Here is a 24,208-nt window from a genome sequence, read left to right as displayed (position 1 = left end):
CATGACCTTCCCCAACCCCACAAAACAACCTGCTCTGCACTCTGGCTGTGATATTAATAATAATATTAGCAGGAGGCAGCTCAGCAAAGAGCAGATGATGTCTACACACCACAATTTGGAGAAGCAGGAGCTGCCAGCGAGTGAATACAGGTCTGGTGGAGTCCTGCAGGTCCCGGCATGGGGCACAATCTCTGTGTTTTACACCGCATGCCTCCCGCTAGCTACTTTATTGCTCGTTTTCTGTCTTTAGGCTTTCATTAAATCACACTGGAGCAGCGTTTGTGGTGGAACAGGAAATGGGATGGGTACGGTTACTTCCGTTCATATGCATTTATTCTGTGGATCATGTTCATGCATCATTTCCTATAAAAAAAAGAGTGCCAAATTAAGACAGTAACATTAGTACAACCAAGAGTGTAAACAGTTTGTTCAGAAAACAGAAGACTTGTGGTGATTTTGTATGGACAATGAAAATAACACTAATCACTGGTATTAGGTCCTGCTAATTTCAGTGACTATATTTGATTTCTGAATAGTAGAAATTAGCCCTATAATATAATGTTGCAAATTAATAAAAGGAATAGTTTACCCATAAAATCGAAAATTATGTTATCATTTACTCACAATCTCGTTGCAAACCAATATGATGGGTTTTGTTTTCTGTGGCTCACCAAATGAGTTTGAAGAATGTTCACGCTGTCTTTCATCCAACAGAAAGCTCCAAAAAGAATAAAAGTTGCCTACATGACTATATTTAAAATCTTTGTGAGAAAAACATATCAAACAGTATATCGGTTTTCACTCAAATTTCAAGTTTGGTTTTTGCATATCTCATAAGCAATCACAGCACGTCACATTTGGGAAATGTAGACACGTAATACAGGAGTCATGTGGAATATTTTTATGTTTTTTGTTTTTTTTTGTCCTTTTTTATGCTGTCCTTTTGTTAGTTCCTAGAGAAAATTTCATTTTGAGTCCCATTGAAGAAAGAAACAAGTTCAAAACAACACAAGGGTGAATAAATTAGAGAATTTTCATTTCTGGTGAACTATTCTTTTGAAATGTAGAATACTTCAGTTAAAAACCCAAGCTGACAGCAAATATGAATGATTATTATTGCTACAATTTAACTTTAAGGCTTTGGCAAAAGACACCCTGAGTGGTTTTGTATTTGGTATTTTCTGAAACTTTATGTTCCTCAATTTTGTCCAAGAGAATCTAAACAGCAACAAATGTAAAATTGTAATGGCAAAATGCTTGGCTTGCACACACTCAAAAAAAGAAGAACATCCCATCCACTCCCCAATAAAACAACTTTAAGTACCAAGGAAGAGACCACTAACTTTGGCACACAGCAAACAATAATGGTTCATTTCGTCGTTCTTAAAGTCCTCTTTTCATTTTCAATCAAAAGCTGCCGATTTGATCCACTGCTTGAAGTAGTTTACTTCCAGCTCCCGTGTTGTGATAACAGACTCTGGGTCAAACTCGTTGTTGTAGCGCAGATCGAGGTGGTGAGCACCTCCATCAATCATAATGGCGACTAGAGATTTGGAAAGACTCTTAGTCACTCCACCGCTCATCCATGGATCAAGATTTCCATTACTGAAAAAGAATACACTTTGTACGTTACACCTTTAGGTCTTATAGGATCACCAAATATAGTGTATGTACCCAAACAAGAACAAAAATGAAATGTTTCAATTATAGAATATAAAACACAAGCTCTATTTCAAAACCTAGTGAGCTGCCTACTTAGGGTGGCATATACCGTTGTAATCAAAATTATTTAACTCCCATTGCAAATCAGCTTTATTGGCAAAATTTACAAACTTTCAGCTATTTGCAATGAACAAATCAAACAAAAGTAATTGAAATAGCTCAACACAACAAATGTTTCAAGTGGTTTCCCCAAATTCAACTGAAAATGCAACTTTTAATGACTTCTGCAGTCTCAAAGTTATTCAACCCCCTGAATAGAATCCCTCACAAACGCACAAATCTACAAAACAGGTGTTGTCTCAAGCACACCTGATGCAACTAATCAAGGGCTTCATTAGTTGCACAAGGTGTGCTTGAGCTAGAACACATGAAATATCTGAACTGGCTAGGTTTGTTGAGTGTCACGTTTGACTGCATGTTAGAAATGTGGCTAAGTCAAAAGAATGGTCCAAAAAGTTAAGAGAAGATATCGTCGCCCGTCTGAGAAAAAATGTCAGCTCTCAATTCTTACATTGTTCTTGCTATCTTACAATTCTGAGAAATAAAGTTCATCCCTCACACTTCTAAGAAATTTTTTTATTATATAAACTCGCAATTTTGGGTTTATTTCACGCAATTGCGAGTTTATATCCTGCAATTCTAACTCTTTTCTTCTCCGAATTGTTATATAAAATCGCAATTGCGGGTTATAACGTCCGAATTGTGAGACATAAACATACAAATCTGAGAGAAAAAAAAAAGTCAGATTTGTGAGATAAAGCTAAATAGTTGTTTTTTTTTGTTGTTGTTGTGGAAACAAGCTTCTATACATTGCAACAAGATCAGCGTAAAAATAATAATAATAATAATAATTCGACAGGTGGATGTCCAAAAGACTGATCCAAAACTGAAAAGTATCAAAAAAAAAGTTCAGTTCAATAAAATGTGCTATTTTTATTAGTCTAAGTTGTGTATTTTTGCACCATTAGCTTAGCAACACGCTAACTCTATTTAATGATGGTATGAAGTAAACATTCAGCTGAAAGTGAAGACAATGCTCAATATTATACAAACAAAAGATGTCCTACCTGAAGATGATGTTGCTGTGAGCACTGATGTTTCTCCCACCATATACAGTTTCTGCCCAGTCTTCCCGTGGTCGCACTCCAAACTGATTGTAGCACATGTCAGAGAAGGCCTGGAAGTTCCATGGCTCCGGCTCAAACATGTCAACGATGCCATCTGTACACATTGGCATCACCATCTCTGTACAGCTCTGCACAAAATGACAACCAGTGTTGGGGAAAGTTACTTTTAAAAGTAATGTATTACAATAACTAACTAATTATGTTAGTTACTTTTTATGTAAAGTAATGTGTTACTTTACTTTTGCTTTACTTTTTTTTCCATCTGGGCAGGGCTGTTTGTTTGTTTTTCAATAACAAAAAATATATATTTTTTTTTTTTGGCAAATGTAAAGGCCCATTCACACCATGGGCCCTATTTTAACGATCTGAAATGCAAGTATCAAACGCGAAACGCAAGTAACTTTGTGGGCGGATCTCGGGCGCTGTTGCTATTATACAGGCGGGATAAATTACTCTTGCGCCCGACGCAAATCTAAAATGGGTTGGTCTGAAGTAGCTACATTATTCATAGGTGTGGTTTGGGCGTAATGTGAAATAAACCAATCAGAGAATCATCTCACATTCCCTTTAAGAGCAGGCGCGCTTGTTCCATGGCGGATTGCTATTATAACGGCGGATTTGCCAGGCGCACGCCAGGAGCGGTTCACAGCCGAGGAGACAGACGTTCTCGTCAGAGCCGTAAAAGACAGAGAAGTAACATTGTATGGGGATGGGAGAAACCCACCCAAATTAGCTTCAGTCAATCAGGCGTATAATAATTTAGGTAAATACGTAAGCTAGATTTATGCTTATTTTTTTCACATCTTCATGGACACCACAATGATTTCCCTTGTGTGGTAATATTTTTCCTTGTAATTATGTATGGTTTGCAAAAATGGGAACTGCTGCGTCTGTGTAGATGAGAGAAGCAAAGTGTATGCGCGTTGTGCACACGCTGAATAATGTACATTATGAATAATGCGCCACAGACTTTAGACTAGGTTTTTCTTGGTCTGTGGCGGAATTGTTTTCTGAAACAGCAAAATAGCACCAGGGAACGTTTGCACTATGCACTCACCCAATTTCCAAGTGTATGAAATTTATAAGGTTATTTTGTCATTTGACATCAGAGTCTAATAGCTCCGCCCCCTCTAATACGCAAGGAAAGCTGCCACAGTCGAGTGCATGAAGTGTCTGCCATTTTTATTCCGATTAATTAATTGCATCATCCACATATTTAAAGTGTACTTTCTCTTATTGGAATTTTCAGTGTGAAAATTGTGAATAGTGCATAAGTACATGAATTGGGATGCACCTATCATAGAATTTGTGCGGCTCATGTGTTATATCCTATATCCTATCGTAAGTCCTACGATAGTTTTGTGAGAAGAACAGACCAAGTGTGTCCAAACACACCAACATCTTCTAAGCAATTGCAGAGACAAATATTTTCTGTGAATAACAAATTTGGTCTGTTCCTCACACAAAACGTCATATGACTTAACACGACTTTGAATACAGTTCAAAAACTAATTTTATGTTGTGTGTTACAGCTTCTTCCCATAATTAATTTCTATGCATGATAAAATAACTGCATCAAAATTCGTCAAACATTGTGAAACAAATCAAAATGAAACAGAATGGAATTACTTATATTAGTAAATTTGACCATCTTAAACATCTTAATATTTTACCTGGTAGAACCAACCCAGGATGCCCAGATCCCCAGTAGCAGTTTGTGAGGTGTTGAGACAGACTGCATCTCCTGTGTAATTGTAGTAAACTCTTACAGCTTGAGAGATACCACCCAACAGCTGCTTGTCTGATACGCCAGTATCAAACTGAAGATTCCTGCAGACCACCTGAGGATCAGAAAAACACATGTAAATTATCACAGAACAAAGAGATGTTCAAAGAGATGACAACGGTTCTGCTTTACAAAGGGGCAAATTACAATTTCGATCTGCAAACAAGAAAAGCTTTATCTGTACAAAGATGTTCCATTTGTTCTAGTTCTTTTAAAACAATCTTGCTGTGAAAATCCTGCAGCATTTTCTGTGGGATCATCTGATTTGCATGTGAAATTGAATTCCACTGGTGTGGAATTTATCAACATCAAGCTGGAACAAAGTAGTAAGAACGTTTTCAAAGACGAAAAAACCTTGACAAACAGATCAAGCTATGAATATTGATGCAAATATTTGTTGAATTGTTAGTGTTGCCACAAGGGGCGCTACAGAGAGCATTTTGTAAAGGCATGTTATAGATCTTATTGTGAACAATACATCCATGTATATGTTTAATGTAAAATGCCATTACACCATCATCAAACTTCTCTCAACTGACACATCTCAGACAATCATTGAGTCCACTTAAACCCTGTCCTTACAAAATTGACTGCAAGTTCACAAACATTTTTAAGTGTAATGCCAGCATCTAAAAATCTTTCGATAATCCGTTACACTCGAATGTTCCTCACAATACAGAAGAGAAAAGATCTGTCGCTACTTCCATTTCATCACGACCTTGATGTAAACAGTCTCCTATGGCCTTTTTCACGTTGAGGCAACAATTTGTATGTTTGCTAAATGTTATAGCAAAGCTAGTTTCCTGAATAAAAACAAATTTGGTTTATTGGCATTATTATCGTGGCACAATTCTGGAAAAATAGAGAAGCACGTTTTTTTTGTTGTTGTTTCAAATAGAGATCATGATTCTGAACAGAATCGGCCAAATTTACTAGAGGTAGTGACAAAATGTTAATTGCTGCAGTCTATTTAAAATGTTTAATGAATTTTTTTTTTTAATCGGTTTGAATGAATGATTCAATGACTCACTTAGAAATACTTATTTAATAACTGGGTGAATCAGCGTTTTTGAACAAATCTCTTGAATGAATGATTCAATGGCATACATTTTTAAGTCACTTGTCGCCACCTACTGGCATAATAATGTAATTGATACAATCGTTATTTGAAGCACCAAGTTACTTTCAGATGGATTTGCTCTATTTTGATTGCTTCCGTAGACATCAGTGTTTATATCAAAGCTATAAACTTTTATCCTAGTGCTTTGGTGATAAATTAAATATTTGTAAAACAGAAATATTGATACTGTATACTTGAAAGGACTGTTTGTGTTTGTTTCATACCTATATACATGATATCTGCTCTTTCTGGTTTAATGGCAGCGTCATTGCCCTCGTTTGAAACTCCCAATCCCACAGATTCCAATTGATATGACTGGATTTCAAATGTGAAACTTTGCAGAGAAATAGTAAATGTGACCACAACTTTACTCATAGTTCTCTCTACATATTAAACTGTGAGATAGTAGCGGCACATGTAACACACATTAACACACATCACATTTAACGTGCTGATATCTGTCATGTCTGACTTAGAGTGGGTTTGAGAAGGTTGTTGCTAACCTTTTCTTCAGAGGTGGTGGTCTGTGCGCGAGATAAGCTACACGCATGTCCGAGCAAAGATTTATACTATGACAAAAACAGCAGAGGCTGTCCAAAGCACCTTCTCTCTGCTTTTCAGATGGGATTAGGCTTACACATTCATCTCCAGCAACAGATTTCCCACTCCTAAGCCTTCAATACCCCCTTCTCTCAGTCACTCACATAATCACATTAGCTTTGTCATTAAAAAGCCTCCTCTTTGCACCCGCTGCCTAAACTGCTTTAACCACCCATAGGGGTTGCATACATGATCAGATTTAAGAAAAATACTCAAGTAAACCAAGTCTACGCACTCTGCATATTCATATGTGCTAGAAATAAGCTACAGTTACCAACAAAAAAGCACAGAAGATAATGTACCAAAAAACTTCTATAAAATAATTAAACGACTAAACTATTGAATCAAAATTAAAAGCTTTTGTGATTCAAATTCCCACTGCTATGTGTATCTCTGTTTCCAAACCTACTGAGCTCGACTGTCTACCGCGTCTGGCAGCCAGACACTATGCAAAACAATGTCTATACCAGACATGACGAGTATAGACAGACAGCTTTGTTGTGGTCTGCTTTAGTCTTTGTGACTCGAGTTCAGCGTATTTATTTAAATATGAAATGAATACAATTCATAGGTAAAAAACGATTATTTCAGCATGATATGCATACTACACACAAAAGCACACGAGAGACGATTAAAGAAGTTTGACATGAGCTTGTTGCGATATGCATTATTCCAATAAGCATAAAAAATACACACCACACACAATTATTAGATAATAAATAGGTCAGTTTTAAATGGTTGAAACGGGGAACTATTTGATACAATACTGTTCAGTACTAAATGAAATCCAAGTATATTTTGAGACATTTATCTCATCTCGGTCTGCCATGATTGTTTAATTCATTCTGGCCAACACAATTCACCTCTACTTGCCTTTCCACTGTTGTCATTGAATATTGTGAAATATATATTTAGGCATTGCTTTAGCGAGCTACTGTAGCATTAGGTCCGGCTTAATCTTGTATGTAATCCAACTTTTTTTTCTCGTTGACTATCCTCTTTCATTCTGAAATGCGTCAAATATGGAAGCAAAATGCGTAGCGGATGGCAATTCAGGTTGTTTTTTAAATGCTCGTAGGCCGTTCACTAGCTTTAGCAGCAGAGTGTAAATTATTGTCTGTTTGCTTTGTAAGATAGATTTAATGAATGGAAACACAGATGCCTCGGGAGTCTTGAAAATAAACATGTTTTCTGTTCACGCCACCCTCTAACCACGGCTGGACTGGCCATTGGGCATACCGGGCAAATGCCCGGTGGGCCGACGTGCTTTTTGGACCGATACATCTCATAAATACTTTTTTTGTTTTTTATTATTATTTTTTTTAACGGCCCATAAAATGTGTACATCGGCGGGCCATTCGTTTTGTTTTGTTTTGCTTGCGTTTTGGGTTTGTGCCGGTGTAATGCATTGGTCAAAAAAAGTCAGTGTTAGTTTTTTTTCTGACAGACCAGCCCATGAAACACGTAGATCAGCGGCCCATTGGTTCTTTCCTTGATTGACACTGGGCTGGCCCAATCACAACTTTAAACGAGTGAGCGAGCGTGCAGCAATGTCAGTGTGTAATATCTGCCAGAATAGTCTGCGAGATGGAGAAGAAACGCAAGGAATGTGCAGATAAATAGCGTGAAAAAATAGAACCAGGCCCTTAAAGCAGACGCTTTATGTGTCAAAATATATGTTTTCTGACCTTCAGCTCCTGTAGCAGATGATGATAGTGAGGATCAGGAGAGAGATGAGAGAGTGTAGAGCCTGCGGTAAGCAGAACTACTTTCAAAACACTTAGGCTATGTCATGATGGAGTGTAGGAACCCATAACCCAGTTACAGATTATTTCTACATCTGCATAGTTGACGATTACCGCAATTCACTAGAAATTTAATGACAGGCGTTTGTAAACCATGTTTTCCGCCAAAATAAAAGCTTGATGCAGTTTGCGTCAAAATAAAAGATCATGTGCTTATCTCTTTCAAGTATAGAAATTGTTACAAAACTAATTATGAAAGTGTCCTTTATTTTTTAGTGCATTTGTTTTACAAAATATGGCTATTACTGTCATTGGATTAATATTATAACTATTATATAGTAGGTGTAATGTAAATAGACACTGTAACTAAAAGAGGTTTGAATTTTTCTTTGTTTAATTTGCACACTGAATATGGGTTGGAGCTTTTAATTTTGAACTCTCAAAGTGCACCAGATTGATGAATTTAACATTAAAATGCACAAAATTTTCTCACGGGGGGGCATGCCCCCGAACCCCCCTAGAAGAACCAAGGTCCACCCACCACAGTTTTAACAAAAAATCCTGTAAGAAACACTTGTATTGCTATGCCAGAGCCGCTTATAGCTTGTTTTAGGATTCACCACTGTGGAGTATAGTTCGACTGTATTAATAAATGTCAAATTTGTACTTATTTCATCTGTAAACTCTCACTCGTTCCTATACTCACTCATTACATGGCATTAGTGGTTTTAATGAATAGGAGTTGGTATGCATATAATTAAGGGCGTGCAAAGATGGGTGGTGTTTATGATCATATAGTGGGCCGGTCTGGGCCAAAATGCCCGGGCCGATTTTTTGTCCCAGTCCAGCCCTGCCTCTAACCAAAACCAAACAAAAACCTGAACAAAAGCTCAATTCTGAGGGTGAAAGAAAACAGAAGCATTATGAATATGAATGAAGCTATTTGCATAATGATGTAGATGGGTACAACAACTGACTTGTTATGAGAGGTGAGTCAGCATTAATGAGGAATTCATAGAGTGAGAGTGATTCATACCGAATAGCTGGGAAATCCAGCAGCTGAAGTATAACTTTATTGTTCATGACTTTTGTGTGCGTGTAATACTTTATTTTAGACCATGTAAGTCACATTTTACTGAATCATGCCATTTATGTAAAAAAGATATTAATTCCAGAGTGGGAGGGGCCTAGCAAAGGGTCAGTTCTAGTGTTCTAAAAATACTTAAATTATATTAAAAAAAAGTTTTACCATAGTAAAAACTATTTTCTTTGGACATGTATCACATAAATACTATGGTACAGTATATTTGGTAATGATTCTGTAATGGTATATTTTATATTTATGCACTTGCCACATGCTTCCATCCACATCAACTTACAGTGCATTCAAAATATCCATTTTATCAAAAGGTGTGTGCCACAGCATGTTCTGTAAGCGAAACCTTTAAAGGGAATTTATCGCACCTTAACAGGCCAGGCTGGGAGTGGCTGAAGGAAGTTGGCTTCGTATGGATAATCCACCATGGCTAAGTTCACCCAGGTTTCCTGCAGCCAAGCCTTGAAGCCGAACACATCATCTTGAGACTTTAAAGGACCACACAGTCCAAACTCTTGAGACAGCCACTGCAGACCCTCGCCTACAAAAGAAAAACTAATCAAATGAGTGCAGGGAAACACAGAAGCTTCAAAAAGAGAGTCTGTACAAAACCACAGAGTCACAAATGAACATGGGATTCTTTTATTTTTTTATTCGGACTACATAACAAGGAAATCAAAATCAGGTAAACAAAAATCAAGCACTTCGAATTTAGTCAGCATAAAAATCAAAATTGAAAAAAATAAAATAATAATTTCATGGAATATTGCAGTGTTTATTATAAATTATTTAATCAGAACACATCATGATTTTTTTTCCATTCATGTGCCTCGTAATCTTTAATCAAAATAACTTCTCTCTCTTGCAGTGACATCTCTTCTCTGATGATGTGTTTACTGGTGTGAGGCCGGGCGACCAATAGCAAACCACAACCATCCAATCAATTCCCCATGGACAAAATCAAGCCCTGCCCTACTTTTTTTTCTTGTTCAAGATGCCATTTCACTATGTCACAACTGGGAAGAAAAGACTATCATAACTTCCATTTCATGCCGACTTTAATTACACCTAATAACATTACAGGTACTTTTTCATCATTCCTTATTGATTCCCTATCAGGAAATGACAATAAATGTACACTGAAAAAAATGGCAAGTAACACATTGAATAAAACGTGAAGTTTTTAAGTAGAAATACTTAGGATACATTTACACAATAATGATGTACTAAAACGGAAAAGTTTTCCTTTGTTTTTTTTGTGTACAGATGACAACATTTTCAAAAAGATCCCTGTTCACATGGATCCGCAAAAACAACAAAAAATGTTGCATTATGCATGCCAGGCCAGTAGTTGGCAATGTCAATGGACTGAACACGTAACACATGACGTCAACGTTTTCACAAATTCGTGCTTTTGTAGTTTCCACAGAGATGATAACGATATCGTTTTCAAAACACGTTTACAAAGGTATTGATTTCAGGCCCCGAAAACGCCACAGTTGTGTAAATGAACAGCCAAAACGCATAAAACGTTTTCTATTTTTAGTTGAAAACGGTGTCGTGTAAATGCTCCCTGAAATAGCATTGTCACAATTCATACTTTAGAACTCGCAAATGTCTCACAATTGCAAGAAAAAAATCCAAATTATGGGATATAAACTCACAATTGCAAGACAATAAATCTGAATTGTGAGTTTGATATAATCTCTCTAAACTCTCAATTCTAACTTTTCTCACAATTGTGAGTTTATACCCTGCAATTCAGACTTTTTTTCCTCAAAAATATGAGAAATAAACACGCAAAAAGTCCGAGTTGTAAAGGTAAAAAAGTCACAATTACCTTTTGTATTTATTTTTATTCCATGGTGGAAACAAGCTTCCAGAAAGCACTTTGTGTTGCTAATAAATTAGTATTTTAAGAAATATCTTCATTGTTGCTCCTTTCTGTATACTTAGGTATACTTAAGACTTAGGTCAAAAGTAATCATATTAGGTGTCCTAAAAAGAGTAATCTAAAAGATCATGTTATTGATTATCATTGTAAATGTGTGCTTTGTAACCAGAGTACCAGGATCTGCCAAACATCATCATCATCATCATCATCCCTCATAACATGATCATGATAATTACGCAGCATGGCAATCCCATTCACCAACCTGTGGCTGAGACCCTGTCAATAGCGGCCCATGACCTCCTGATGTTGCTGCTGCAGTTGGTGCCACTGATGGTGAAGTCATGGGTGACCACTCTGTAAAACTCTTCACACGGCACAATGAACTGCCAGATGGGAGCGGACGCGGCAAGAGCGCTGAAAACATCAGAAGGTCACAATCACTGATCCCATCCCATTTCACAGTAGAAAAATCACTTTCTTAATTAAACACATGGTTACACACCACACTTAAGCCTTTCTAAATGTAAGATATTATTAAGTTTCTAGGCATGATACTCCATTAAGTATGCACATACTGTACTTATGCGGTTTCAACAGACTGACATTTCACATTTAGATGTAAACTACACTAGCTGTGACCGTTGAGCGCTTATTAAACATTTGCAATGTCATCTGCATATCTTCATATATTATTATATACAGGGTTGGAAATTAATGGCGGGTGAAAATTCAGCTTTGCCATCACAGGAATAAATTACATTTTAAAATACATTACAATAGAAAACAGTTATTTTAAACTGTAATAATATTGTGTTTTTAAGAAACTTCTTTCAAAAACATTAAAAAATTCTTACCGACCCTAAAATAGTACATATTTACATATACATTTTTTTATTATTATGTGTTATCAATATTCTGGTATATACTGTATGTGTAGAATATATCTATATAATAATATGTATAGAATACTATTCTACATGAAAATGTATTTAATATCAATATATTACAATACCATATTTAAATATGAAGGCAGCAAACTCTCACCCTACAACTGCGCTGGGATACTTCATCCTGAGCCAGGCCGCCAGCATCCCGCCGTAGGATCCGCCGATGGCGATGACGGCACTCTCCTGAGCTCCAGGCACGGTTTGCTTCAGTGCTTTGATGAGCACTGCAAAGTCAGCTAAAGCCTGTTCTGAGGTCAGGTAGTTCAGATACTTTGCATTCTGGAGGAAAGGAAAGACATGTCCAGAAGGTCAAGGACGGTGTTTGCAAAAAATGACCCTTATTGCTCCACATGACTCACGCTGTAAGACTCCTCTCCGAACGGCATGGACTCTCCGTAGTAGCGATGTTCAGCAAAAACCAGCATGGCTCCCAACTCTTCTGCAACATCCCACATGAAACCCTTGGGAAGAAGCAGGTGTATAGATACTGAGCTTCAATTTTGACTAAGTGTTAGCATTTTATACTTTTATACGTTTTCCTCTGAATGGTAATATTTCAATGTTCTGCTTCACAGACTTGCCTATAATAGTATTTTTCGTAATGCTGTAACTATGAAGTACATTATGCTGATACTGATAATCTAATGACACTGCATTTATTATTATCATCAACTGTTAATGTTGAAGTTCATAATATCTGCCACACTAAACAGAATACAGTGCAACAGCGCCATTTTATCAGCATCCTTGTTCTGAAGTACTTTTCTCACTTATTTTTTTTCAAAAAGGAAAAGATACAAGAAAATCTTTTTATTAAAGATTTTAATAAAAGAAAGAAATACAGTCCCATGAATCACTGTGAATGACAGGATCAAGAGAAAGAGGGAGAAACAATATACTTTACATATGAATATTTGTATGCAAAATAAGCACATTTTGCCATATATATCGCATACAAATATTTAAGTAGTTTAAGAGGGTAGGGAGGGTGCTTCATCATGGAATGGGCAGGTGTAAAATGTTCCAATGGCATAATTTGTCAAGTTTTTTGCAGAATCATGGGTAATGTAGTTTTTCCACCAGGAATTGTGTTGTTGAACACAATTATTTAAAAAAATGTGTGTAAATAATGTGGGTTGATGGCTTCAACAAAAACATATGCCATCGCTTATCAACCTCATAGCTCACAGTAGGTCGGTCTTTAAAGGTTTATGAAAAAATAAATCCCCTATAGAGAAAATAAATGAGATTTTTACTTCGAGAACCTGGCTGTTGCACTCTATGCATGAATAATGACTGTTTCCTTAGAAAATAGCTCCCTGTTTTGTCAGCCGCACAACCCATACATCAGAATGCTTTTCTGCCATCTCTTCATATCTAAGAGCTATTCAAAAAGCGCATATTTACAGTGTTGTTGCAGAACCATGTGATGTCTCCTTCATTGCCCGTGTAAAACAGGATCGGGCCTCCTTCCTTGTGCCAGTGCTGGTCATTGAGAAGATACCTCTGCTTGAACGTGCCATTCTCCAAAAAGCCAAAATGGTCAATCTGTAATAAAATAACTCTGATTAATAACTGCCAGTAACAAAAATAACTGCTTTTAGTTTTTTAGTTTTTTTAAATCAAAAGATAATCTGTATGAAATATTCATTTAATGTAATTTGTCATGCAAATTATGTCACCATGCAACTTTGCCACTGGAAAAATGGGCTCAATAAAACTTGGCTGCCTATACAGTAAAAAAGGTGAAAACGTTTATGAAATTGATGCAACCTGAACAGAAACAGAGGGGAAAAGGCTGTTGTCAATGCCCATAATGCACTGGGCATAATCCACTCCCACCAGTCTGCTATGGATACTCAAATACTGCCTTGCTTTAGTAGGAAATACTTCTTAGTAAACTTTTAGTCATAATGATGTTGACTTTCCAGGTGTAAGAATTCAAAGAGTAAACGCTTAGCGGGAGTGAGTTACTCTTGGTTTCCAGTGAAGGATCAAGCAGCGTGTTGTAGGCAGAGGCTAAAGGCTGTAAAGAAAATCTGAAAAACCTCTGTGTTTGTAGTCAACATTTCAAACTAGATGACCACGAACACAGTGTTTAGACCAAATGGAGGGGGGAAACCGAAAGAAACTGCCGTTGTCATTTCCGCCCAACCTCCCGAAGCAAAAAGCTGTTGCATTTTTTTTTTTAAGGAATGTCGGTAATTAAACAGTTGATGGACCCAATTGCATAGTATTATGGAAGTCAATGGGGTCCATCAACTGTTTGCCCACCAACATTCTTCAAAATATCAGCAGCAGAAAGAAACTCATACAGGTTTGGAAGAGCTTGAGTAAATGATGACAGAATTTACATTTTTGGGTGAACTATCTCTTTAATAACCCTCTGTCATTCCGAAGGATGCAGGAAGTATAATGAAGTATAAGTATATATGCGAAAGTATAATCTTTTGTGTCATCTGGAGGACTTTCGCTGGCAAATAAAATGTGAAATTCTCAGTCCAGGTAACATGGAGAACGAGTAAACACTGTTCATTTACATATACTACTGACACTGTAACAATAAATGAACAATAAAATAATTTCATATTTGGTGCTAAATCAGGGTATTAAATGTTTGGTCCCACTCTGTATTGAGTGTCTTTATGAACTAACAATTAATCCAATAATACAATACGCCAACTGTGTACATACATGTTTTATAAAACTACACTGTCTCTGTATCTATAATTACACTGTTGACCTTTCCCTCACTCCTTAACCCATTTCCCTTAATCCTTAAGAACGGCATTTCTTAAGTGACTTAAAACCTAAAAAGGTTAACCTTAACCCACCGTTAAACCTAACAATACCACCAAACATGTCACTAACCTTACCCATATCCCACCTCAAGCAGCATGAGTGTTTCGCAAAACAACATGATCACATTAAGTACTCTGTACTTAACAATTTTCTTTTTTTTGATATAAAACCTGATAAAGTGGGACCAAATGCTTAATAACGTTTGCTGCTTTTTTTAACCACAACCAGTTTTAACGGATTGTCTGTGCTTAACGTACAGTAGCGATACAACACTGTCTTTATTCCTGGGTGTTCCTCTCAATCTTCTGGCTTTCGGCCATCTCATATTTATGAGCGTGAAACCTCAGAGCAGGATGGAGGGATAATTAGCCTCAATTTGTATTAAAATCTAGCGCCAGCGTCAGGGATGCCACATTAGTTCCGGTTTCAGCTGAATTGTGATATCCATTCATCCGGTTCAGAGCTCGTCCACTACATTTCCATAAATTCTCTAAATTTGAGGGAAGGAGAAAAAAAAGAATGTTAAATTTTGTTCCCAGAGCTGCAATTCTGCAGTTCTTTACAGTTCTCGCTCTTCTTGAATCCCACCCAACACTTAATAAAGAATGTTCTCTCTAGTGTTTTGTTTTTTTGTAAATACCCTCTTTCTCCTCCCGTTGGCAACAAAAGAGGCAGAAATTTTATGAGCCAGTGACAGCAAAAGGACTCACAGTTACATTCATTCAACAGCAGTCAGAGCCTGGCTGCAGGTCAAGCGAGTGTCAGCTATATTCACACACTGCAGTGACTTATTTTCTGTGTAAGATGTTACATCTGAAGCCTCCAGCTCCAGAAAATGGACTTTTTACATCATTTATAAGTCTATTCATTTCATTTTCACTCATTTCAACAGTATTTTATCATGACAGTACATGCTTATTAGATCAAATAAATACAATACTATTAATAATACATAAATCATAAGGTTATTTGTACATTTTATATTTTACATTAAGTATTTCCTTTTAAAATGTAATTATAATTCATTATAAAATATCAGCATTTTTACATTTTGTGTTAAAATTACTAACATTAATATACACAACTGTTAAAAAGTTTGGTGTCTGCGATTTTTTTTTTCATGTTTTTGAAAGGCCCTTTTGCTCACCATTTATTTGATTAAAAATACAGTAAAAGCAGTAATGTTGTATAATATTATTACAATTTAAAATAACTGTTTTCTATTTTAATATAATTTGATCAAGGCTGAATTTTCAGCATCATTACTCCAGTCTTCAGTGTCACATGATCCTTCAGAAATCATTCTAATATGTTGATTTGATGCTCAATTAACATTTCTGATTATTGATGAAAATGTATGTGCATGCTTAATATTTTTGTAGAAACGTGCTATATTTTTCCAGGACTAAAAAGAACAGCATTTATTTTACATGGAAATATTTTGTAACATTATACATGTGTTTACTGTCAATGTAATACATCCTAGCTGAATAAATGTGTTTATTTCTTAAAAATAAAAATACAAAAACGTTAATGACCCCAAACTTTTGAAAGGTAGTGTAGCTTAATTTATTATAAAATATCCTTATTCTGTTGTGAAATTACTTGTACAGTGATATCACCTTTATCATATGACTATGGCAGATTTGAGAACTGAACACAAACTCATAGCTTGAAAACAGCCTGTGATTTTGTCTGCAGTGATTAGATGGGTCACATGATGGACAGTGTGTTCACAGTGGTTCAGAAATGCAGCGCCCCCTTCTGGTTATTAGAAACGTACAAAGCAACTGCACAACACTGGAATGAGGAATGAGTCATTCAATCTGCTATTTAAAAAATGTGGAAGTGTCACATAGCTTGTTTTGTAACTTACTTTATCATGTCTACATCTTTTAATAAGAACCTGATCTGGAGAAAAGCTGTGGATACAGCTTAAAACATGTTTTAAAGAGAAAGTTCACCCAAAATGAACATTCTTGCACTATTTATTCAATCTCAACAGACGTTTTGATAATATATTAATAAAGCTAATAATCAAATCTGAGGTTCTGGGGTTCAACCTCCCACGTAAGAAAATTTGGTCCCACTTTAGATTAGGGTCTGACTATTAACAATGACTTTTGCGTCTTTAAAACCTAAAAAGGTTAACCTTAACCCACCGTTAAACCTAACAATACCACCAAACATGTCACTAACCTTGTGTTAACAGAACGGTGATGAGAAAATGTTATTGTTGACCTCAGTAGATCTTAAGCACAGACATTTTAGCTATTATCAAAGGAATACTCATTTTTTTCGTACTTTACTTTACTCGTCCACTTCACATTCTCATACCTGTACCGATGTAAAGTCTCAACAGAGCAGAACAAACAGTACATGTAATCACATGACTAAATCATTACGCAGTCATGTTATTGCAGTGATGCATGATTGCAGTGTGTTGTTTTTTGTTTTACTTGCGCTTAAAGAAGATTAAAGAAAATAATCCAACGCCGTGGTACAACGAGCACACTCAGGCCCTTAAGAGAGCAGCCAGAAAAATGGAGCGCAACTGGAAGAAAACAAAATTAGAGGTATTTCGCATTTCATGGAAAGAGAGCTCGATTGCTTACAGAGAGGCTTTAAAAGCTGCTAGATCTGCTTATTTTTCAAACCTATTAGAAGAAAATAAACATAATCCTAGGTATTTATTTGAAACAGTGGCTAAACTAACGAAAAAGAAAGCTTCAAACACAGAAGGTTCCAAGCAGCACAGCAGTAATGACTTTATGAACTTCTTCACTTATAAGATTGATAATATCAGGGATAAAATTATAACTATGCAACCGTCTACTACAGTATCGCATCAGGCAGTGCATTGTAGTCTCCCTGAGGAAAAATTTGATTCATTCATTGCTATAGGAGAGGAAGAATTTACTAAACTCGTTAAATCATCTAAATCTACAACATGTATGTTAGACCCTATACCGACTAAGCTACTGAAAGAGATGCTTCCAGAGGTCATAGATCCTCTTCTTAATATCATTAATTCCTCTTTGTCTCTAGGATACGTACCAAAAAACTTTAAGCTGGCTATGATTAAACCGCTTGTTAAAAAAATGCAACTTGATCCTTCAGAATTAGTCAATTACAGGCCGATCTCGAATCTACCCTTTCTGTCAAAGATACTAGAAAAGGCAGTATCTTCACAACTATGTTCCTTTCTAGAAAGAAATGATATCTGCGAGGATTTTCAGTCCGGATTTAGACCATACCATAGTACTGAGACAGCTCTCATTAGAGTAACAAATGATTTGCTCTTATCATCCGATCATGGTTGTGTCTCTCTATTAGTGTTACTCGATCTTAGTGCTGCGTTTGACACCATTGACCACGACATTCTTTTAAATAGACTAGAAAACTATGTTGGCATTAGTGGAATTGCACTAGCATGGTTTAAATCATACTTATCTGACCGTTATCAGTTTGTAGCAGTAAATGAAGAGATGTCTTATCAATCACAAGTTCAGTATGGCGTACCACAGGGCTCAGTACTAGGACCGCTGCTGTTCACTCTGTACATGCTGCCATTAGGAGATATCATTAGGAAACATGGAATTAGCTTCCACTGTTATGCCGACGATACTCAGCTCTATATTTCTTCAAAACCTAACGAAACTTACCAATTCACTAAATTAACAGAATGCATAGCTGATATAAAAAACTGGATGACTCGTAATTTCCTACTTCTAAATTCTGAAAAAACAGAGATTCTAATTATTGGACAAAAAACTTCCTCACGTAATAACCTAGAATACTGTCTAACACTTGATGGCTGCTCTGTTAAGTCTTCGTCGTCGGTTAGGAACCTGGGTGTGCTCTTTGATACCAATCTTTCATTTGAAAGTCACGTGTCTAGTATCTGTAAAACCGCATTTTTCCATCTTAAAAATATATCTAAATTACGTCATATGCTCTCATTGACAAATGCGGAACAATTAGTCCATGCGTTCATGACCTCAAGGCTAGATTATTGTAATGCTCTACTGGGTGGTTGCCCTGCACGCTTAATAAACAAACTGCAGCTGGTCCAAAACGCAGCAGCTCGAGTTCTTACCAGAACCAGGAAGTATGACCATATTAGCCCGGTTCTGTCAAAACTGCACTGGCTCCCTATTAAACATCGCATCAATTTTAAAATATTGCAAATTACAAATATTACAAAGCACTAAATGGTTTAGCTCCGCGGTACTTGAGCGAGCTCTTAACGCATTATACTCCTTCACGTCTATTGCGATCTCAAAATTCCGGCCAGTTGATAATACCTAGAATATCTAAATCGACTGCTGGCGGTAGATCCTTTTCCTATTTAGCACCAAAACTTTGGAACAGCCTTCCTACCATTGTCCGGGAAGCAGACACACTCTGTCAGTTCAAATCTAGATTAAAGACACATCTCTTTGACATAGCGTTCACATAATACATTATAGACTTCTATAATTCAATATTAGGCTGCATAGATTAGGTCAGCTGGAACCGGGAACACTTCCCATAAATCCTGATGTACTTGTTACATCATGAGAAGAATGGCATCTACGCTAATTTTAGTGTCTTTGTTTATCCCAAGGTTTTCCCGCAGCCTGCCGGATCCAGGCCGTTTCCAGATCTGATGAAGGACCTTCGCCTGGACCCGATGTCAATGCAGTGCTGAAGGGCCAACTAGTCTCTCCCTATGGAGGATCCCTTTCCCACTCTACAGATAACGCGTCGTCGGGAAAACTCAATTTGCGTATCTACCCCGAATTGATAAAATAAAATAAAATTCTGAATCAAAACTATAAGGAAACACCAGTAATTTGTTTAGGCTTGGTTTGTAGGGAATTCCAAACCTGCACACATATATTCAAACGCACATAATTATAGAACCCGTTCTTAATGCGCATCTGAACGCCATCAGCGTTTCTCACAGGTTCGCTAAAGTCTGTGTAGAGAGAATGGTGTCGTCTTGGCGGCCCTAATTTAAAAACAAATGATCGTTGCGACGGAAGCGAATCAATCAAAACTAACTTTAGCTGGAAAATAACTTTATTAAAGAACCGCTATAAAGCCAAAACAATCTTACGTTAAATTATACATTTATCTCTGTAAAGCTGCTTTGAGACAATCTACATTGTTAAAAGCGCTATATAAATGAAGATGACTTGACTTGACTTGACTTGCGTCAATAAACTCCTAATTACTGCTTATTAATAGTTAGTGAGGTAGTGGTTAGATTTAGGTATTAGGATTAAGGGATGTAGAATAAGGCCATGCAGAATAAGGCATTAATATGTGCTGTATAAGTACTTATAAACAGTGAATCTCCTAGCATGCTAATAAGCTAATAAGCAACTTGTCATTAGTGAGAATTGGAGCCTAAAATAAAGTGTTACTGAAAATGTTTGTGATCTTAACATGTAAATGAAGCATTCTGGTGCACTCTGACAAGGAAATAAAGGGAAAAGACAATATTTGCTTCAAGTAAAAAAACAAAAACGCTTATTGACACTATAGGACGCGCGACTAACTGCAAAATCAGGATGTGCGTAAACGATACAGGGAACCTCATTTGGTACATCATTATAATATTAAAAGTTCCAGTGAACCGGAAGTTGTGACCGACTTTACTTCAGTATTGTGATGTATTTTCTGTATGCTAAATGAGCCGATTAGAGGGCGTGTCTTGTTTTTTCCCACTGGGAAATGTGCACTTACAACGTAAATGGGTTCATTTTAATTTCATGCCAACTTTAAAGGTTAAAATTAACTAATTTGTAGGCTACTTAGTTTTAAATTACACATAATGAAGTTTTTATAATAACGTTATAATAATACATTTTAATGACAATTATAATATACACATTTAAATGGTGGCTGTCATAAAACGGATTTATTCAAATATACACTGAATAACATGTTAAGTAAAATACAATTAATATGCAATATAGTGCATACATTTAGCAAAACGTTCTTCTCTAAGCCGTCAACGGTCTCACTACAGGCTATGGGAAATTAGCCCATTTTCAATTCTTGTGCGGTTTACTGCTTGCAATTTCACCCTGGCCAATTAGCAGTGGGCGGGATCACACAGATGTGAATGGATGTGGCATTGTTTTCAGAGAAACAAGTACTTGAGGGAATTAAGGGATGTAGAATATGGTCATGCAGAATAAGGCATTAATATGTGCTTTATAAGTACTAATAAACAGACAATATCCTACCTAGTAATATGTTAGAATAATATATATGTGACCCTGGACCACAACACATAAGTCGCATGGGTATATTTGTGGCAAAAGCCAACAATACATTGTATGGGTCAAAATTATCGCTTTTTCTTTTATGCCAAAAAATCATTAGGATATTAAGTAAAGATCATGTTTCATGAAGATATGTTGTAAATTTCCTACCGTACCGATTTTCTCAATGTTTCGATTTTTTTGCTCCCTCAGATTCCACATTTTCAATAGTTGTATCTCGGCCAAATATTGTCCTATCCTAACAAACCATACATCAATGGAAAGCTTATTTAATCAGTGTTATATGATGTATAAATCTCTTGTGACTGGTTTTGTGGTCCAGGGTCACATATGTGTAGTTAATGGTGAGAATTGGACCCTTTTTTGTCAATATTGTGCACATTAATGCTTTTTGTACTGTCTAATGAATTTGAACACAGCTTTGCTCTCGGTTGCTTGTCAAACAGCGTTCTCCGTTTCATCATCCACAGCCAGCAACAGATGCTGAAATGATATCCCACGACAACTGTCCAACCGCTCAACAAAGAGAATTAAAACAGCTCGACTCGAGCGGGAACGTGAAACGATCCACAGAGGGAACGTAAGATCTTGAGACCCGTGTTTCATTTCCTCTACAGTCTTCTTTGTAGATCCTCATTTTAACAGTCTCGTATGCGCTGCTACATCTGAAGGCTACCGTTTAAGGCATGCTAAGTGCTGACAAGGACAAAACCAAAGACAATGAGGAGCAAGAAAGCCAGGAAATGGGCCTAATCTTCCTGACGGCTCAGAGGATGAGTTGAACAGACACCGAGAAACAATTGCCTTGGCTGTGTCCAGGTCAAGAAGTAATTAGGCTCAGAGTACACCATAACAGGATTGTTTTTGTCTAAAACTAGACGCAAGGCTTTTCCTGTGTCAGCTTTTCACACGGACAGCATGTAAAAGATTAACTGCTAAGCCACTCTTCAGGTTGAAAATGAGATTAAATGTCTCTGAGACGTAAATTATTAAATAACAGGCAGCGTCATACAACCCTTATAACCCTTAAGCAATATACTACTATATATTATATAGCTAAAAATAACCACTCAGTGTTTTTTAGTCAAAGCATGTCAGAACACCATCAGGAACTGACACATACAGAATAAAGGGACTTTCAAGATTTCTCTTTCAGTTGAATCGAGAGAAAACGGGCAGATTGCCAACATATGAGCGATCCCAGAAGGGCAAAGGATCTGCTATTATTCTGTGGGGGCCACAAGGGAAAGGGAATTTCCTGCAGACACAATACAGAGCAGAACGGCACAGATTATGCACACATTAAATAAAGGAAATCCTTAAAGGAAGCCCAGTTGTAAGTTAATGAGCAGCCACCACCACCACCAGAGAAAACTGCTGTGGGCTGCAAAATCAGGCCTGGAGAGGTGATCTGTCAAGAGTTTCTGACTGACACAAGCTGACTGCAATGACAGCGGTTTACAACTCTGATCAATGAGCAACAAACAAAACCGTCACATGAGACTCAGATACAGGACCAAAGATAGAGAAAGACGGTAATCAGTGTAGCCACTATAGATTTTTACTCTTTTGTACTTATTTATATAGGCCTACTTATTTAATGTTTTACCATAAATATATGATACTATTACCTATAAAATAGCCTACTATACACAATAATAATAATATTAATAACAAGACATATTTATAATTATTATTATTGAAAGCATTGTGCATCTCTGGGCTCGTTACTGTATAAATCCGCGTTTTTGTCGCTGATTCGATTCATAAAGACGCTCACTTGCTTCGTTCCTGAATGAATCAGCCGTTTGAACAAATGCTGAATTAATGACTCAATGACTCACTCATTTAGACTGACTTTCATAGGTATCATTTAAAATAATTTCATATTTTAATATTTACATTAAAAGAAACCAATCTCATACCATTATAAATGTATTTTCAGTGTAAATACAGTCATGCATTCAGAATATAGGCTATATATTTTTTTTATAGATATTTACTCTTTTGTACTTTTTTGATCAAATGCACTATATTTGGTTGGGTCTCACTATATTTATTACTCTACCTGCATACAGTCATTTATTTTCAAGAAATGAATATTAAACATTTTAAGCGCAACAGGTAGACATAACACAAAATAGATGAAAATAAATGTGAGATTGCAAAACACTTTGCATAGGCCTAAATAAAGTGGTATAAATAATAATAATAATAATAATAATACAAATAATTGATAATAACTGATTGTTATTGTTATATTTATTTAGTATTGTTGTTTTTACCATTTTATTTACTAAAATGAAAACAGAAGGCTGTTTGCAAAATAATATATGAAAATGCATATTACGTTTTTTATAGTAGGCCTAGTCTTAAAATTATTAGGCCTATTTGTTTTTTTTTATTTGACTCTTTTTATTATTATTATTAGTTTTTACCGGGGAAAATCATATTTAGCGTACAATTAAAATATAAATATAACACGAATCTGCCAAAAAATAAAAAATCAGTTATCTCAAACAAAGTTATTTCTTGACATGCATTTAAGTCCTATTAAATTTAGTTTCTTATGCCCAAGAATAAACAGTCAGATAAGACACGCAAGAAATTCACTAAGACACTTGCTTACCTGTTGATCAAAATAGAAAGTTGTGTATGAGAGAGGTCTGTGATGAGAGAAGGTTCGGACGGTGTGTCTGCCTAGGAGCTGCGGTTTGAAAGCCAGTGCATTACAGCTGATGAGGACGAGGAGGAAGAGGAGGAAGAGCAGAGCAGTGCTGGTCAGTCTCATGGCTGAATGAATGAGTGAGTCCAGTCACAGGTCATATGAAAATATAAAGCGATGGATCATTTGCATACGCGGAACGAGGAAGGATGTCAAATGACTCGTTGTTGATATTCCATGACGCAAACTTTTCAACTACAGTAATACAAATAAAAAACACAGGGATACAATGTAATGCCTTAAAATATAGCTATATAATACCGTAGCTTTTAAGTTTTAATTGATCAAATTTCAGAGCATTTTAGAAAATGATCATGCAGTAAGCTTGCTATCTGTTCGCCCTGTGTGTATGATTAAGGGTGT

The 24,208-nt window shown here is 36.4% G+C and overlaps 1 protein-coding gene across 1 annotated transcript; it reads right to left on the bottom strand.

Annotated features, from left to right (window-relative positions):
• Nucleotides 1-315: 315 nt before the first annotated feature.
• On the bottom strand, nt 316-23,911 carry prcp (prolylcarboxypeptidase (angiotensinase C); the record flags this gene model as incomplete). Its single annotated transcript, XM_084419371.1, has 9 exons — nt 316-1,605; nt 2,790-2,977; nt 4,523-4,690; nt 9,565-9,737; nt 11,353-11,504; nt 12,135-12,316; nt 12,397-12,498; nt 13,445-13,585; nt 23,750-23,911. 9 exons carry the CDS (start codon nt 23,909-23,911, stop codon nt 1,404-1,406), a joined length of 1,470 nt encoding a protein of 489 aa, XP_084275497.1. The 3' UTR covers nt 316-1,403.
• Between the last annotated feature and the right edge of the window lie 297 nt (nt 23,912-24,208).

The sequence above is a fragment of the Rutilus rutilus genome (genome assembly GCF_951802725.1).
Source record: "Rutilus rutilus genome assembly, chromosome: 9".
In the NCBI taxonomy this organism is placed as follows: Eukaryota; Metazoa; Chordata; class Actinopteri; order Cypriniformes; family Leuciscidae; genus Rutilus; species Rutilus rutilus.
Note: the sequence above shows the minus strand (reverse complement) of the source record. Positions and strands in the feature narration are given on the sequence as shown.